The sequence below is a fragment of the Oncorhynchus gorbuscha genome, linkage group LG23, assembly GCF_021184085.1.
Source record: "Oncorhynchus gorbuscha isolate QuinsamMale2020 ecotype Even-year linkage group LG23, OgorEven_v1.0, whole genome shotgun sequence".
NCBI lineage: Eukaryota > Metazoa > Chordata > Actinopteri > Salmoniformes > Salmonidae > Oncorhynchus > Oncorhynchus gorbuscha.
Window position 1 is genome coordinate 12206423 of NC_060195.1, and position 20000 is coordinate 12226422.

At 49.6% G+C, this 20000-nt stretch overlaps 1 protein-coding gene across 3 annotated transcripts in view; it reads left to right on the top strand.

The window, feature by feature from the left end:
• nlgn3a (neuroligin 3a) overlaps window positions 1-20000 on the top strand; it is a 474389-nt gene that overhangs the window by 438089 nt on the left and 16300 nt on the right. For all 3 annotated transcript variants that reach the window (XM_046324200.1, XM_046324201.1, XM_046324203.1), the window contains 2 exons: window positions 12726-12991; window positions 13201-13724. In XM_046324200.1, coding sequence (XP_046180156.1) covers window positions 12726-12991; window positions 13201-13724 — 790 coding nt within the window. The remainder of the gene's footprint in view (window positions 1-12725; window positions 12992-13200; window positions 13725-20000) is intronic.

A 20000-nucleotide genomic window follows, 5' to 3' on the forward strand; every position in this document is an offset into this window, starting at 1 on the left:
CCATACACCACACACAACACCACACACCATACACCATACACCACACCACACACCACACCATACACCATACAACACACACAACACCACACACCATACACCATACACCACATCACACCACAACCCATACACCATACACCACACACCATACACCACACACCATACCCCATACACCACACACCATACACCATACACCACACACCATACACCACACACTATACCCCATACACCACACACCATACACCACACACCATACACCACACACTATACCCCATACACCACACACCATACACCACACGTCACACACCATACATCATACACCACACACCACACCATACCCCATACACCACACACCATACACCACACCATACACCACACACCATACACCACACACCTCACACCATACATCATACACCACACACCACACCATACCACATACACCACACACCATACACCACACCATACCCCATACACCACACACCATACCCCATACACCACACACCACACACCATACACCATACACACCACACCATACCCCATACACCACACACCATACACCACACCACACCCCATACACCACACACCCTACACCACACACCACACCATACACCACACACCATACACCATACACCACACACAACACCACACACCATACACCATACACCACACACCATACACCATACACCACACACAACACCACACACCATACACCATACACCACACACCATACACCATACACCATACAACACACACAACACCACACACCATACACCATACACCACAACACACACCATACACCACATCACACCACAACCCATACACCATACACCATACACCACACACCATACCCCATACACCACACACCATACACCACACACCATACACCACACACCATACACCACACACTATACCCCATACACCACACACCATACACCACACACCATACCCCATACACCACACACCATACACCACACGTCACACACCATACATCATACACCACACACCACACCATACCCCATACACCACACACCATACACCACACCATACCCCATACACCACACACCATACACCACACACCTCACACCATACATCATACACCACACACCACACCATACCCCATACACCACACACCATACACCACACCATACCCCATACACCACACACCATACCCCATACACCACACACCACACACCATACACCACACACCACACCATACCCCATACACCACACACCATACAACACACCACACCCCATACACCACACACCCTACACCACACACCACACCATACACCACACACCATACACACACACCACACACACAGCACACACACATACACCATACACACACACACACATGCACCACACCACACACACACACATACAGCACACACCACACACCATACACCGCACACCATACCCCATACACCACACACCATACACACACACCACACACACAGCACACACACATACACCATACACACACACACATACAGCACACACCACACACCATACATTTACATTTACATTTAAGTCATTTAGCAGACGCTCTTATCCAGAGCGACTTACAAATTGGTGCATTCACCTTATGACATCCAGTGGAACAGTATCCAAAATTACCTTTTTGTCTCACCTGCCAAGGGGACTGGTAGATGGAAACAATGCAACAACCAAGCATATGTTTTACCGGCCAAAATAATAAATAGCCTTTTTGTGTCACATTAATTTCAGTACATTTCATTGAGACAATATAGTATTATGATGAATACAAACTTCAAGAAGAGGCCAGGGCAAAAGTTGAAACGAAATGATTTTAATTAATATATTGATCAACGATTAATCAAATCAAGTTTATTTGTAGAGCACGTTTAAAAACAACTGTAGCTGACCAAACGTGCCCTACAGAGTACAACACTGCCAAACGGTGGGCACACAATGAAATAAACCAAAGCACATCAGATACAATGAATAAAGAGCACAAAACAAGGCAACAACAATGGTAAGATACTATGATGAGAAGAGCAGTGGACATAGAACTGGTGCTCCCCTGATACACAGGGGAAGCAGGTCTACCGATCCTTTACTTTGAGTAGAAATACCCTGATAAAATACAGGTCAATTAGAGACTTATCAGATGCTGGTTAATTTTGGCTGTGGCTCGATTTAATTTCCCAGCCTGCATACAACTGCAGAAGTCTTGAACTCAACATTTTACTGAAGTATTTGCTATTAAATTTTAAGGTTTTGTAAACCTATCAGATGCTTAAACATTTTAATCAACGTAAACCTCCTCATCAGACTCCTCACTCTCTACCACAGTCACCCTCTTTTGCATGATCCCTGAAGTCTGGCCTCCTGCTCCTGACTGTCCTGGTGCCACAGCATCCCAGCTTTTATCGGATCATACTCCCTGATCTCTGGAGAGGACAGCTGGACCATAAGGAGATCTGACATAGTCTTTTATCGGATCATACTCCCTGATCTCTGGAGAGGACAGCTGGACCATAAGGAGATCTGACATAGTCTTTTATCAGATCATACTCCCTGATCTCTGGAGAGGACAGCTGGACCATAAGGAGATCTGACATAGTCTTTTATCGGATCATACTCCCTGATCTCTGGAGAGGACAGCTGGACCATAAGGAGATCTGACATAGTCTTTTATCAGATCATACTCCCTGATCTCTGGAGAGGGCAGCTGGACCATAAGGAGATCTGACATAGTCTTTTATCGGATCATACTCCCTGATCTCTGGAGAGGACAGCTGGACCATAAGGAGATCTGACATAGTCTTTTATCGGATCATACTCCCTGATCTCTGGAGAGGACAGCTGGACCATAAGGAGATCTGACAGTGTATCAGACTTTAGGTTGGACCGCCAATCGGCTTTCACCTGTTTCATGGTATTAAAACCTCTTTCACATTCAGCTGTGGAGGCAGGGAAAGACATGAATCAGGTTAACCATTGCCAGCAAATCAAGGCAGGAATCAGGTCAACCATTGCCAAATCAAATCAATCAAATCAAATTTTATTTGTCACATACACATGGTTAGCAGATGTTAATGCGAGTGTAGCGAAATGCTTGTGCTTCTAGTTCCGACAATGCAGTGATAACCAACAAGTAATCTAACTAACAATTCCAAAACTACTGTCTTATACACAGTGTAAGGGGATAAGGAACATGTACATAAGGATATATGAATGAGTGATGGTACAGAGCAGCATACAGTAGATGGTATCGAGTACAGTATATACATATGAGATGAGTGTGTAGACAAAGTAAACAAAGTGGCATAGTTAAAGTGGCTAGTGATACATGTGTTACATAAGGATGCAGTCGATGATGTAGAGTACAGTATATACATATGCATATGAGATGAATAATGTAGGGTAAGTAACATTATATAAGGTAGCATTGTTTAAAGTGGCTAGTGATATATTTACATCATTTCCCATCAATTCCCATTATTAAAATGGCTGGAGTTGGGTCAGTGTCAATGACAGTGTGTTGGCAGTAGCCACTCAGTGTTAGTGGTGGCTGTTTAACAGTCTGATGGCCTTGAGATAGAAGCTGTTTTTCAGTCTCTCGGTCCCAGCTTTGATGCACCTGTACTGACCTCGCCTTCTGGATGATAGCGGGGTGAACAGGCAGTGGTTCGGGTGGTTGATGTCCTTGATGATCTTTATGGCCTTCCTGTAACAACGGGTGGTGTAGGTGTCCTGGAGGGCAGGTAGTTTGCCCCCGGTGATGCGTTGTGCAGTCCTCACTACCCTCTGGAGAGCCTTACGGTTGAGGGCGGAGCAGTTGCCGTACCAGGCGGTGATACAGCCCGCCAGGATGCTCTCGATTGTGCATCTGTAGAAGTTTGTGAGTGCTTTTGGTGACAAGCCGAATTTCTTCAGCCTCCTGAGGTTGAATAGGCGCTGCTGCGCCTTCTTCACGACGCTGTCAGTGTGAGTGGACCAATTCAGTTTGTCTGTGATGTGTATGCCGAGGAACTTAAAACTAGCTACCCTCTCCACTACTGTTCCATCGATGTGGATAGGGGGTGTTCCCTCTGCTGTTTCCTGAAGTCCACAATCATCTCCTTAGTTTTGTTGACGTTGAGTGTGAGGTTATTTTCCTGACACCACACTCCGAGGGCCCTCACCTCCTCCCTGTAGGCCGTCTCGTCGTTGTTGGTAATCAAGCCTACCACTGTTGTGTCGTCCGCAAACTTGATGATTGAGTTGGAGGCGTGCGTGGCCACGCAGTCGTGGGTGAACAGGGAGTACAGGAGAGGGCTCAGAACGCACCCTTGTGGGGCCCCGTGTTGAGGATCAGCGGGGAGGAGATGTTGTTGCCTACCCTCACCACCTGGGGGCGGCCCGTCAGGAAGTCCAGTACCCAGTTGCACAGGGCGGGGTCGAGACCCAGGGTCTCGAGCTTGATGACGAGCTTGGAGGGTACTATGGTGTTGAATGCCGAGCTGTAGTCGATGAACAGCATTCTCACATAGGTATTCCTCTTGTCCAGGTGGGTTAGGGCAGTGTGCAGTGTGGTTGAGATTGCATCGTCTGTGGACCTATTTGGGCGGTAAGCAAATTGGAGTGGGTCTAGGGTGTCAGGTAGGGTGGAGGTGATATGGTCCTTGACTAGTCTCTCAAAGCACTTCATGATGACGGAAGTGAGTGCTACGGGGCGGTAGTCGTTTAGCTCAGTTACCTTAGCTTTCTTGGGAACAGGAACAATGGTGGCCCTCTTGAAGCATGTGGGAACAGCAGACTGGTATAGGGATTGATTGAATATGTCCGTAAACACACCGGCCAGCTGGTCTGCGCATGCTCTGAGGGCGCGGCTGGGGATGCCGTCTGGGCCTGCAGCCTTGCGAGGGTTAACACGTTTAAATGTCTTACTCACCTCAGCTGCAGTGAAGGAGAGACCGCATGTTTCCATTGCAGGCCGTGTCAGTGGCACTGTATTGTCCTCAAAGCGGGCAAAAAAGTTATTTAATCTGCCTGGGAGCAAGACATCCTGGTCCGTGACTGGGCTGGATTTCATTTTGTAGTCCGTGATTGACTGTAGACCCTGCCACATGCCTCTTGTGTCTGAGCCATTGAATTGAGATTCCACTTTGTCTCTGTACTGACGCTTAGCTTGCCAGCAAATCAAGGCAGGAATCAGGTCAACCATTGCCAGCAAATCAAGGCAGGAATCAGGTCAACCATTGCCAGCAAATCAAGGCAGGAATCAGGTCAACCATTGCCAGCAAATCAGAACATGAATGCTGATGGCTCCTGTTGACACGGATTCAGGACATCTTCTGCAGGGACTAGGGCTCTTGGTACATCAGCACCTGTGGGCTTCTGCTATGGTGATGGTGGACCTCTGCAGACTGGCGGACAGGTTGCTATGGCGATGATGGACCTCTGCAGACGGGCGGACAGGTTGCTATGGTGATGGTGGACCTCTGCAGACAGGCGGACAGGTTGCTATGGTAATGGAGGACCTATGCAGATGGGCGGACAGGTTGCTATGATGATGGTGGACCTCTGCAGACAGGCGGACAGGTTGCTATGGTAATGGAGGACCTATGCAGATGGGCGGACAGGTTGCTATGGTAATGGAGGACCTATGCAGACGGGCAGACAGGTTGCTATGATGATGGTGGACCTCTGCAGACAGGCGGACAGGTTGCTATGGTAATGGAGGACCTATGCAGATGGGCGGACAAGTTGCTATGGTAATGGAGGACCTATGCAGATGGGCGGACAGGTTGCTATGGTGATGGTGGACCTCTGCGGACAGGTTGCTATGGTGATGGTGGAACGCTGCAGATGGGCGGACAGGTTGCTATGGTAATGGAGGACCTATGCAGATGGGCGGACAGGTTGCTATGGTGATGGTGGACCTCTGCGGACAGGTTGCTCAGGTGTGTTAGTGTGTCATGCAGGAAGCCACAGAAACGGAGAACAACAGCCTCCATCGCTGTACTGTAGTATTTCCTAGCCTTGGCCTGCTGGACACCTCGAACATTTTGGGCATCAACAGATTGAATCTGAAATACATCCAGAACAAAGACATACAAATAGACAATTAATTGCTGTCTAAAAAAAACTATATTAGATATGACAGATTTTATCAGTGAATAAAGCATTGAAACATGATGTTACCAATTGTAACAGTGTTTGTTGTTATTTACTGAACATTACAAAATGATGATGACTTTTGGAGTACTTAACATAGTAATCTAGAGCCACTACCTGTTCCATGTGCTGGACACGCCCCTGGTAACCTCGCAGGAAGGGGTCCAGTGCACGCAATAGGTGTCCTACCCATCGGGTCCCGCCAATTCTGGTGGGCACCAGTGGTGTGTGCCCAAGAGCCTGGAAGCTTTATCAGGTTTGCCCTGTTCAGTGGACTGGTGTGGTAGAAGGTGTAGAGCCCACTGAGGAGGTCTTCTACTGTCTGAAACAGGTCAGTTCATGGCGGTTTGCCATACAGGGATGCCGATGATGTCCCTGTCCCCCTTCAGCCAGCTGACCACACCATTCTTGGCTCCGGTCATCACAGCAGCTCCATCTGTTCCCAGAGCGACCAACTTGCTCCCCCACTCATCACACACTCCCTCCATGATGGCTCTGATGACCCCACTCATCACACACTCCCTCCCCATGATGGCTCTGATGACCCCACTCATCACACACTCCCTCCCCATGATGGCTCTGATGACCCCACTCATCACACACTCCCTCCCCATGATGGCTCTGATGACCCCACTCATCACACACTCCCTCCCCATGATGACACTGACGACCCCACTCATCACACACTCCCCCATGATGGCTCTGATGACCCCACTCATCACACACTCCCTCCCCATGATGGCTCTGACGACCCCACTCATCACACACTCCCTCCCCATGATGGCTCTGATGACCCCACTCATCACACACTCCCTCCCCATGATGGCTCTGATGACCCCACTCATCACACACTCCCTCCCCATGATGGCTCTGATGACCCCACTCATCACACACTCCCTCCCCATGATGGCTCTGATGACCCCACTCATCACACACTCCCTCCCCATGATGGCTCTGATGACCCCACTCATCACACACTCCCTCCCCATGATGGCTCTGATGACCCCACTCATCACACACTCCCTCCATGATGGCTCTGATGACCCCACTCATCACACACTCCCTCCCCATGATGGCTCTGACGACCCCACTCATCACACACTCCCTCCCCATGATGGCTCTGATGACCCCACTCATCACACACTCCCTCCCCATGATGGCTCTGATGACCCCACTCATCACACACTCCCTCCATGATGGCTCTGATGACCCCACTCATCACACACTCCCTCCATGATGGCACTGATGACCCCACTCATCACACACTCCCTCCATGATGGCTCTGATGACCCCACTCATCACACACTCCCTCCATGATGGCTCTGATGACCCCACTCATCACACACTCCCTCCATGATGGCTCTGATGACCCCACTCATCACACACTCCCTCCATGATGGCTCTGACGACCCCACTCATCACACACTCCCTCCCCATGATGGCTCTGATGACCCCACTCATCACACACTCCCTCCATGATGGCTCTGATGACCCCACTCATCACACACTCCCTCCATGATGGCTCTGACGACCCCACTCATCACACACTCCCTCCATGATGGCTCTGACGACCCCACTCATCACACACTCCCTCCCCATGATGGCTCTGATGACCCCACTCATCACACACTCCCTCCCCATGATGGCTCTGATGACCCCACTCATCACACACTCCCTCCCCATGATGGCTCTGATGACCCCACTCATCACACACTCCCTCCCCATGATGGCTCTGATGACCCCACTCATCACACACTCCCTCCCCATGATGGCTCTGATGACCCCACTCATCACACACTCCCTCCCCATGATGGCTCTGATGACCCCACTCATCACACACTCCCTCCCCATGATGGCTCTGATGACCCCACTCATCACACACTCCCTCCCCATGATGGCTCTGATGACCCCACTCATCACACACTCCCTCCATGATGGCTCTGATGACCCCACTCATCACACACTCCCTCCCCATGATGGCTCTGACGACCCCACTCATCACACACTCCCTCCCCATGATGGCTCTGATGACCCCACTCATCACACACTCCCTCCCCATGATGGCTCTGATGACCCCACTCATCACACACTCCCTCCATGATGGCTCTGATGACCCCACTCATCACACACTCCCTCCATGATGGCACTGATGACCCCACTCATCACACACTCCCTCCATGATGGCTCTGATGACCCCACTCATCACACACTCCCTCCATGATGGCTCTGATGACCCCACTCATCACACACTCCCTCCATGATGGCTCTGATGACCCCACTCATCACACACTCCCTCCATGATGGCTCTGATGACCCCACTCATCACACACTCCCTCCATGATGGCACTGATGACCCCACTCATCACACACTCCCCCATGATGGCTCTGATGACCCCACTCATCACACACTCCCTCCATGATGGCTCTGATGACCCCACTCATCACACACCCCCTCCCCATGATGGCACTGACGACCCCACTCATCACACACCCCCTCCCCATGATGGCACTGACGACCCCACTCATCACACACCCCCTCCCCATGATGGCACTGACGACCCCACTCATCACACACTCCCTCCATGATGACACTGATGGCGTTGCTTATGTGTACCATGTCTGCCTTCTCCACCAACTTGATGCCAACAAACTTCGACGGGATCTTGCCCTTGTGACAGAATCTGACATAAACTACCTCCTCCTCGTTCACAGAACTATCTGTGGAGCCATCTGACATGATGGAGAGAAATGTGGTGTTTTTCAAATTCTCTCTGATTGTTTATCTCCACCTCTGCAATATGGTGCATAAACTCTTCGACCTGCTTCTCATCTCTATATGTTGAGCCCACAGCGATTACTTTTTATTTTACATCCAAACTGCAAGAATCAAACATCAAATTAATTCAATAATAATTAAATATACATGTTATCCAATATAGCATATAATCACGTTATCCAATATAGCTGGCAGTTGATTGTGATAAATTAGCCTTCTACCATTTGTTTACTTAAGGATCAACACTATAAGGCTGGTAAAGTCAATTGTGTCACAATGCTTTAAAATGTAAACAGCATCTGGAGACAAACATTGAAATAGAATGTTCCAGAGCCATAGGACAGCATGGAGATCCATGTCAGCATCAGTAGGCCAATCATGTTATGGTATTTATACACTATTTTGAGGTGAACCGAAGCTTATCAAGAGGTGAGAAATAACCTCCAGTAGTGGACCACGTCTGTTAAATAGACTTGAAAAAACTAGCTTCAAAAGTACTAGTCTAGCTACACGACTAACAACATTTACACTTCCTCACACATCCACTCCAAGTCAGGAAGTGGTCTCCCCTTCTTCCAATGACATGGGGCGGCAGGTAGTCTAGTGGTTAAAGCTTTGGGCCAGGAACTGAAAGAGTTGCTAGATCGAGTCCCCGAGCTGACACGGTAAAATATCTGTCGTTCTGCCTCTGAACAAGGCACTGTTCCTGGGCCTTCATTCTAAATCAGAATTTGTACTTAACTTGACTTGCCTGGTTAAATATGAAAATGTACAGTCATAAACATTATCTTCATCTTTGTGCTGGTCTACTCTGACATTGCAATTAGTGGTGTCAAGAGGAGAGGCTCCGATTGAGCCCAGGAACACAGGCACGCAGGAACACAGACACGCAGGAACACAGACATGCAGGCACGCAGGAACACAGACACGCAGGAACACAGACACGCAGGAACACAGACACGCAGGAACACAGACACGCAGGAACACAGACACGCAGGAACACAGACACGCAGGCACGCAGGAACACAGACACGCAGGAACACAGACACGCAGGAACACAGACATGCAGGCACAGAGGAACACAGACACACAGACACGCAGGAACACAGACATGCAGGCACGCAGGAACACAGACACGCAGGCAACGTTGCTGTGTTCATGGTCACGAATGTTCTCCAGCTTCGTCGTTTGATTTCCGATGACAAATGAGTTGTTTCTGCTTTTATCTGTAGCATACTGGCGACACACAGAACAACTCATCACCACAGCCTCAGCATCATACTGTAGCCAGCCTCTTGAGACTCCTTCATCTCCAAACCTTCATTTCTCACAAAATATATATATATATTTTAATGTGATTCGTCCTCCTCTCGTGTCGGTGGGTTTTAGTTTCAAAGGTTGACTAACTCCGGGTAAATGTCGCCACATAACAGCTGGGGCGGCAGGGTAGCCTAGTGGTTAGAGCATTGGACTAGTAACCGGAAGGTTGCAAGTTCAAACCCCTGAGCTGACAAGGTACAAATCTGTCGTTCTGCCCCTGAACAGGCAGGCACTGTTCCTAGGCCGTCATTGAAAATAAGAATTTGTTCTTAATTGACTTGCCTTTTTAAATAAAGGTCAAATAAAAAATAATGAATGGTAGCGAGCAGCAGACCTGTGGCAAGTGAGCGATATCGAGTAGCTGATGTGCGGTAAACAGTGCTGCCACACTAGGGGCACTAGAGACGGTGTGTGGAGGTGTGTGGAGACGGTGTGTGGCTGGCAAACATGAGTCATTTCCTCCAAGCCAAGTGAGCGATGTCAAGTAGCTGATGTCTCGTGCGGTAAACAGTGCTGCGACACTAGGGGCACTAGAGACGGTGTGTGGAGACGGTGTGTGGCTGGCAAGCATGAGTCATTTCCTCCGAGCCATTATGCCAGATATTCTATCACATTACTATTTTGGTACAAACATTTACCCCCCAGTGTGGCAAATAGCCTTCTGAGATTTACCCCCCAGTGTGGCAAATAGCCTTTCGAGATTTACCCCCCAGTGTGGCAAATAGCCTTCTGAGATTTACTCGCCAGACGGAAAATCTACCCACATTTGTCGCTTGGAGGGTCTTGATTTCGGACCTCTGACCACACATACACCACACACACACACATACACCACACACACACATACACCACACACCATACACCACACACACACATACACCACACAACATACACCACGCACACACACACACACACACACACACACACACACACACACACACACACACACACACACACACACACACACACACACACACACACACACACACACACACACACACACACACACACACACACAAACAGATAATTCATAGCAGTGCACCCACAGCTTACTGTAGTAGTTAGGTGTGAGTAATGATATTTAAAACTCAGGGGAGGCATAATCACTGGCTGTCTATATGTTTTATGTATGGGGTTTAGGTGGAGGGGAAGGGATGGTTAAGCTCATTATCTGTCTATATGTTTTATGTATGGGGTTTAGGTGGAGGGGAAGGGATGGTTAAGCTCATTATCTGTCTATATGTTTTATGTATGGGGTTTAGGTGGAGGGGAAGGGATGGTTAAGCTCATTATCTGTCCATATGTTTTATGTATGGGGTTTAGGTGGAGGGGAAGGGATGGTTAAGCTCATTATCTGTCTATATGTTTTATGTATGGGGTTTAGGTGGAGGGGGAGGATGGTTAAGCTCATTATCTGTCTATATGTTTTATGTATGGGGTTTAGGTGGAGGGGAAGGGATGGTTAAGCTCATTATCTGTCTATATGTTTTATGTATGGGGTTTAGGTGGAGGGGAGAGATGGTTAAGCTCATTATCTGTCTATATGTTTATGTATGGGGTTTAGGTGGAGGGGAGAGATGGTTAAGCTCATTATCTGTCTATATGTTTTATGTATGGGGTTTAGGTGGAGGGGAAGGGAAGGGATGGTTAAGCTCATTATCTGTCCATATGTTTTATGTATGGGGTTTAGGTGGAGGGGAAGGGAAGGGATGGTTAAGCTCATTATCTGTCCATATGTTTTATGTATGGGGTTTAGGTGGAGGGGAAGGGATGGTTAAGCTCATTATCTGTCTATATGTTTATGTATGGGGTTTAGGTGGAGGGGAAGGGATGGTTAAGCTCATTATCTGTCTATATGTTTTATGTATGGGGTTTAGGTGGAGGGGAAGGGATGGTTAAGCTCATTATCTGTCTATATGTTTTATGTATGGGGTTTAGGTGGAGGGGAAGGGATGGTTAAGCTCATTATCTGTCTATATGTTTTATGTATGGGGTTTAGGTGGAGGGGGAGGATGGTTAAGCTCATTATCTGTCTATATGTTTTATGTATGGGGTTTAGGTGGAGGGGAAGGGATGGTTAAGCTCATTATCTGTCTATATGTTTTATGTATGGGGTTTAGGTGGAGGGGAAGGGATGGTTAAGCTCATTATCTGTCTATATGTTTTATGTATGGGGTTTAGGTGGAGGGGAAGGGATGGTTAAGCTCATTATCTGTCTATATGTTTTATGTATGGGGTTTAGGTGGAGGGGAAGGGATGGTTAAGCTCATTATCTGTCCATATGTTTCTGTATAGGCGCCGCTTTCTCAGTGTATTCTGTTTGGCTTGTCTCCAGAACCATACTTCTCCAATACCTTTCATAGTGTACAGAGAAAATAACCACTCTTCTCTCTCTCTATTGTCCTCCTCCAGGTCTGTTCCACCGTGACATCATCCATAGTTGTCTTTCTTATGCTGCTATGGTTACATAGACATTCTAACCATTAGGTCATCTCTACCTCTCCAGGTCTGTTCCACCGCGCCATCATTCAGAGTGGCTCTGCCCTGTCCAGCTGGGCGGTCAACTACCAGCCTGTGAAATACACCCGTCTGCTGTCTGAGAAGGTGGGCTGTAACGTTCTGGATACCCTGGACATGGTGGACTGTCTGAGGAAGAAGAGTGCCAGGGAGCTGGTAGAGCAGGACATCCAGCCAGCACGGTACCATGTGGCCTTCGGACCGGTTATAGACGGAGACGTCATACCTGATGATCCAGAGATCCTCATGGAGCAGGTGGGAGACCGCTGGGATAGTTGTGTTGCTTTGTTTGTTTCTTATTGGACTTTGTTTATGAAATAACATACACACACAAACATTTCCATAATGGTAATAACGTAAAGTCAACTATATACATACCAACTGGGATCAAATCTAGCTGAAAGTAAGTTGGCACACAAAATAATACAAATCTAGCTGAAACACATTTGGTTATTTCCACACAGGGAGAGTTCCTGAATTATGACATCATGCTGGGAGTCAACCAGGGGGAGGGGCTTCGCTTCGTGGACAACGTGGTCGACTCAGAGGACGGCATCTCGGGCAACGACTTTGACTTCTCAGTGTCGGACTTTGTTGACAGCCTCTACGGTTACCCAGAAGGCAAAGACACTCTGAGGGAAACCATCAAGTTCATGTACACGGACTGGGCGGACCGCGACAACCCAGAGACACGACGCAAGACGCTGGTCGCTCTGTTCACCGACCACCAGTGGGTGGAGCCGTCGGTGGTGACTGCAGACCTCCACGCCCGTTACGGCTCGCCGACGTACTTCTACGCCTTCTACCACCACTGCCAGAGTCTGATGAAGCCGGCCTGGTCGGACGCAGCCCACGGGGACGAGGTTCCCTACGTGTTCGGGATCCCCATGATCGGACCTACAGACCTGTTCCCCTGTAACTTCTCCAAGAACGACATCATGCTCAGCGCCGTGGTGATGACATATTGGACTAACTTCGCCAAGACCGGGTAAAGTTGTCCTGCTTTAGTACTTTCTATAAGATGGTTATTTCAATCTTACTCTAGGAAGTCTGGTTTTCTGTTCTACCTGATAATTCATTACATCCACCTGGTGTCCCAGGTCTAAATCAGTGCCTGATTAGAGGGGAATCACCCACCTGGTGTCCCAGGTCTAAATCAGTGCCTGATTAGAGGGGAATCACCCACCTGGTGTCCCAGGTCTAAATCAGTGCCTGATTAGAGGGGAATGTGGGCACTGCGTTCATCCACCTCTGGCCTGTGCCTCCCTACCACTGAGGAAGTACAGTTCCCGCTCAGCCCAGTCAAAATCAGCTCTGCCCCCAATGGTGGAACAAACTTCACGACGCCAGGACAGCGGGTCAATCACCACCTTCCGGAGACACCTGAAACCCCACCTCTTTGGAATACCTAGGATAGGATAAGTAATCCTTCTCACCCCCCTTTAAGATTTAGATGCACTATTGTAAAGTGACTGTTCTACTGGATGTCATAAGGTGAATGCACCAATTTGTAAGTCGCTCTGGATAAGAGCGTCTGCTAAATGACTTAAATGTAAATGTAATGTAAATGAATCACCCACCTGGTGTCCCAGGTCTAAATCAGTGCCTGATTAGAGGGGAATCACCCACCTGGTGTCCCAGGTCTAAATCAGTGCCTGATTAGAGGGGAATCACCCACCTGGTGTCCCAGGTCTAAATCAGTGCCTGATTAGAGGGGAATCACCCACCTGGTGTCCCAGGTCTAAATCAGTGCCTGATTAGAGGTGAACAATGGGGGCATAACTGGTTTGAGATCAGATTAGAATTAGAGGGTTCTATATAGACAACAAGCGTCTTCCTTTGTTTAGTATTCTGCCTCACTGACTCTATCAGAGCCTTCAATGTGACCATGTAGGAGGAGTCTCTGCCTCACTGACTCTATCAGAGCCTTCAATATGACCATGTAGGAGTCTCTGCCTCACTGACACTATCAGAGCCTTCAATATGACCATGTAGGAGGAGTCTCTGCCTCACTGACTCTATCAGAGCCTTCAATATGACCATGTAGGAGGAGTCTCTGCCTCACTGACTCTATCAGAGCCTTCAATATGACCATGTAGGAGGAGTCTCTGCCTCACTGACTCTATCAGAGCTTTCAATATGACCATGTAGGAGGAGTCTCTGCCTCACTGACTCTATCAGAGCCTTCAATATGACCATGTAGGAGGAGTCTCTGCCTCACTGACTCTATCAGAGCCTTCAATATGACCATGTAGGAGGAGTCTCTGCCTCACTGACTCTATCAGAGCCTTCAATATGACCATGTAGGAGGAGTCTCTGCCTCACTGACTCTATCAGAGCCTTCAATATGACCATGTAGGAGGAGTCTCTGCCTCACTGACTCTATCAGAGCCTTCAATATGACCATGTAGGAGGAGTCTCTGCCTCACTGACTCTATCAGAGCCTTCAATATGACCATGTAGGAGGAGTCTCTGCCTCGATGACTCTATCAGAGCCTTCAATATGACCATGTAGGAGGAGTCTCTGCCTCACTGACTCTATCAGAGCCTTCAATATGACCATGTAGGAGGAGTCTCTGCCTCACTGACACTATCAGAGCCTTCAATATGACCATGTAGGAGGAGTCTCTGCCTCACTGACTCTATCAGAGCCTTTAAAATGACCATGTAGGAGGAGTCTCTGCCTCACTGACTCTATCAGAGCCTTCAATATGACCATGTAGGAGGAGTCTCTGCCTCACTGACTCTATCAGAGCCTTCAATATGACCATGTAGGAGGAGTCTCTGCCTCACTGACTCTATCAGAGCCTTCAATATGACCATGTAGGAGGAGTCTCTGCCTCACTGACTCTATCAGAGCCTTCAATATGACCATGTAGGAGGAGTCTCTGCCTCACTGACTCTATTAGAGCCTTCAATATGACCATGTAGGAGGAGTCTCTGCCTCACTGACTCTATCAGAGCCTTCAATATGACCATGTAGGAGGAGTCTCTGCCTCACTGACTCTATCAGAGCCTTCAATATGACCATGTAGGAGGAGTCTCTGCCTCGATGACTCTATCAGAGCCTTCAATATGACCATGTAGGAGGAGTCTCTGCCTCACTGACTCTATCAGAGCCTTCAATATGACCATGTAGGAGGAGTCTCTGCCTCACTGACTCTATCAGAGCCTTTAAAATAGTGGTTACGGGCTGTGCCACCAGGGACTCTCGGTTCGCGCCCAGGCTCTGTCGTTACCGGCCGCGACTGGGAGGTCCGTGGGGCGACGCACAATGCTTGGCCGGTAGGGATATCCTCTCCTCTCGTCGCGCACCAGTGACTCCTGTGGCGGGCCGGGCGCAGTGCGCGCTAACCAGGTCGCCAGGTGCACGGTGTTTCCTCTGAAACATTGGTGCGGCTGGCTTCCGGGTTGGATACGCGCTGTGTTAAGAAGCAGTGCGGCTTGGTTGGGTTGTGTATCGGAGGACGCATGACTTTCAACCTTCGTCTCTCCCGAGCCGTACGGGAGTTGTAGCGATGAGACAAGATAGTAGCTACTAAAAACAATTGGATACCACAAAATACCACACACATAACACAAAGCAGCTCCATTTGGATGGCTCCTACTGGGAATCAGTTGTAAAAACTGAAATGTAATTTGACAATCTTCGTTACCAGATAAATATTGATCTGGTGGATGACCTGTAATTAATCTGCTTCCTGCTATTTACCCATCTCTTCTCTCTGATCTCTTCTCTCTGATCTCTTCTCTCTGATCTCTTCTCTCTGATCTCTTCTCTCTGATCTCTTCTCTCTGATCTCTGATCTCTGTGTGTGTGGGTGGGTGCTTGTGTGCGTGCGTTCATGCATGCGCCTGGGTGTGTGCATCTGTGTTTAAGTGTGTAAGGCATGAACCCGCTGGGCATGGTGACCTGTCTCTGTGAGGAGAGCAGGGTCTGACCCGCGGGGCATGGTGACCTGTCTCTGTGAGGAGAGCAGGGTCTGACCCGCGGGGCATGGTGACCTGACTCTGTGAGGAGAGCAGGGTCTGACCCGCGGGGCATGGTGACCTGACTCTGTGAGGTGTCAGTCTCTCTTCCAGTCTCTGTCTCTGGGTGTCAGTCTCTCTTCCTGGTCCTGTCTCTGGGTGTCAGTCTCTCTTCCTGGTCCTGTCTCTGGGTGTCAGTCTCTCTTCCTGTCTCTGTCTCTGTCTCTGGGTGTTAGTCTCTCTTCCTGTCTCTGTCGCTGGGTGTCAGTCTCTCTTCCTGTCTCTGTCTCTGGGTGTCAGTCTCTTTTCCTGGTCCTGTCTCTGGGTGTCAGTCTCTCTTCCTGTCTCTGTCTCTGGGTGTCAGTCTCTCTTCCTGTTTCTGTCGCTGGGTGTCAGTCTCTTTTCCTGGTCCTGTCTCTGGGTGTCAGTCTCTCTTCCTGTCTCTGGGTGTCAGTCTCTTTTCCTGGTCCTGTCTCTGGGTGTCAGTCTCTCTTCCTGTCTCTGTCTCTGGGTGTCAGTCTCTCTTCCTGTCTCTGTCTCTGGGTGTCAGTCTCTCTTCCTGTCTCTGTCTCTGGGTGTCAGTCTCCCTTCCTGTCTCTGTCTCTGGGTGTCAGTCTCTCTTCCTGGCCCTGTCTCTGGGTGTCAGTCTCTCTTCCTGGTCCTGTCTCTGGGTGTCAGTCTCTCTTCCTGGCCCTGTCTCTGGGTGTCAGTCTCTCTTCCTGTCTCTGTCTCTGGGTGTCAGTCTCTTTTCCTGGTCCTGTCTCTGGGTGTCAGTCTCTCTTCCTGTCTCTGTCTCTGGGTGTCAGTCTCTCTTCCTGTCTCTGTCTCTGGGTGTCAGTCTCTCTTCCTGTCTCTGTCTCTGGGTGTCAGTCTCCCTTCCTGTCTCTGTCTCTGGGTGTCAGTCTCTCTTCCTGTCTCTGTCTCTGGGTGTCAGTCTCTTTTCCTGGTCCTGTCTCTGGGTGTCAGTCTCTCTTCTTGTCTCTGTCTCTGGGTGTCAGTCTCTCTTCCTGTCCCTGTCTCTGGGTGTCAGTCTCTCTTCCTGGTCCTGTCACTGGGTGTCAGTCTCTCTTCCTGGCCCTGTCTCTGGGTGTCAGTCTCTTTTCCTGGTCCTGTCTCTGGGTGTCAGTCTCTCTTCCTGTCTCTGTCTCTGGGTGTCAGTCTCTCTTCCCGTCTCTGTCTCTGGGTGTCAGTCTCTCTTCCTGTCTCTGTCTCTGGGTGTCAGTCTCTCTTCCTGTCTCTGTCTCTGGGTGTCAGTCTCTCTTCCTGTCTCTGTCTCTGGGTGTCAGTCTCTCTTCCTGTCTCTGTCTCTGGGTGTCAGTCTCTCTTCCTGTCTCTGTCTCTGGGTGTCAGTCTCTCTTCCTGTCTCTGTCTCTGGGTGTCAGTCTCTTTTCCTGGTCCTGTCTCTGGGTGTCAGTCTCTCTTTCTGTCTCTGGGTGTCAGTCTCTCTTCCTGTCTCTGTCTCTGGGTGTCAGTCTCTCTTCCTGGCCCTGTCTCTGGGTGTCAGTCTCTCTTCCTGGTCCTGTCTCTGGGTGTCAGTCTCTCTTCCTGGCCCTGTCTCTGGGTGTCAGTCTCTCTTCCTGTCTCTGTCTCTGGGTGTCAGTCTCTCTTCCTGGCCCTGTCTCTGGGTGTCAGTCTTTCTTCCTGGTCCTGTCTCTGGGTGTCAGTCTCTCTTCCTGTCTCTGTCTCTGGGTGTCAGTCTCTCTTCCTGTCTCTGTCTCTGGGTGTCAGTCTCTCTTTCTGTCTCTGGGTGTCAGTCTCTCTTCCTGTCTCTGTCTCTGGGTGTCAGTCTCTCTTCCTGTCTCTGTCTCTGGGTGTCAGTCTCTCATCCTGGCCCTGTCGTTGGGTGTCTGTCTCTCTTTCCTGGCCCTGTCGTTGGGTGTCAGTCTCTCTTTCCTGGCCCTGTCGTTGGGTGTCAGTCTCTCTTTCCTGGCCCTGTCGTTGGGTGTCAGTCTCTCTTTCCTGGCCCTGTCGTTGGGTGTCAGTCTCTCATTCCTGGCCCTGTCGTTGGGTGTCAGTCTCTCTTTCCTGGCCCTGTCGTTGGGTGTCAGTCTCTCTTCCCTGGCCCTGTCGCTGGGTGTCTCTATAGAGGATACTGTAATTTGTGCAACACCTTGTTAAGACACCCAGCATGTCACAACCTGGATCATAGCAGCCTGGATCACTCACCCCCAAAGCCTTTTCTCCTCTCTCTCCCCTCCCTCCTACCTCTCCCCTCCCTCCTCCCTCTCCCCTCCCTCCTACCTCTCCCCTCTGTCTCCCCTACCTCCTCCCTCTCCCCTCCCTCCTCCCTCTTTCCTCCGTCTCCCCGCCCTCTGTCCCTCTCCCCTCCCTCCTCCCTCTTTCCTCCGTCTCCCCGCCCTCTGTCCCTCTCCCCTCCCTCCTCCCTCCTTCCTCCGTCTCCCCGCCCTCTGTCCCTCTCCCCTCCCTCCTCAGTCTCCCCTCCCTCTTCCATCTCCTCGCCCTCTGTCCCTCTCCACTCCCTCCTCCCTCTCTCTCCATCCTCTCTCCCCTCCCTCCTCCCTCTCTCTCCCCTCCCTCCTCCCTCTCTCTCCCCTCCCTCCTCCCTCTCCCCTCCCTCTCCCCTCCCTTCATCCCTCCCTCCTCTCCCCTCCTCCCTTCCCCTCCCTCCTCCCTCTTTGTGTTATCTAGAGAGCCAGAGATGTAATTGAATCTCAGACACACCAGGCTCTTCCTGTGGTGTCTTTTATTCTGCTTCAACTACAACATTCTTCTTTTCTAATGACTTGAATAAGTGACACATGTTACAATACACTTCCTCCAGAACATATTGTCAAACCACCCTAACCCCCACCTCCCTTAACAAACCCAGAGCAGCCCCCTTCACTACCTTCCCATACCCCACATAGCTATACAGACAGTCACAAAAGCCCAAACATTATTAAATCAAATAGGTACTTCCTATTATAAATACATTACAACATCAAAGATGTGTCTTCCTGCTTCCTGTACTGTCTATCTGGGGCTGGTGATTACTTCCTGCCACTACTGTGTCTCTGTGACATGCCACTCACGTTGTGTGTGTACGTGTGTGTGTGTGTGTGTGTGTTGTGCAAGTACTGGCTAGGTAGTTAGTAATCACAACACTGTCGAGCATAGACTTCTCTACTTCTCTCTCTCTCTATTCCCCTCTCTCTCTCTGTTCCCCTCTCTCTCTTTCTCTCTCAGGTCCCTCTTTCCTGTCTCCTCTAATTTGTTGTCTTTCAAGGGAACTCTGAGAATGTAGTGGAGGGAGGTGATTCAACTCTCCACTTAGGAAACCCAACTGCATACTTGT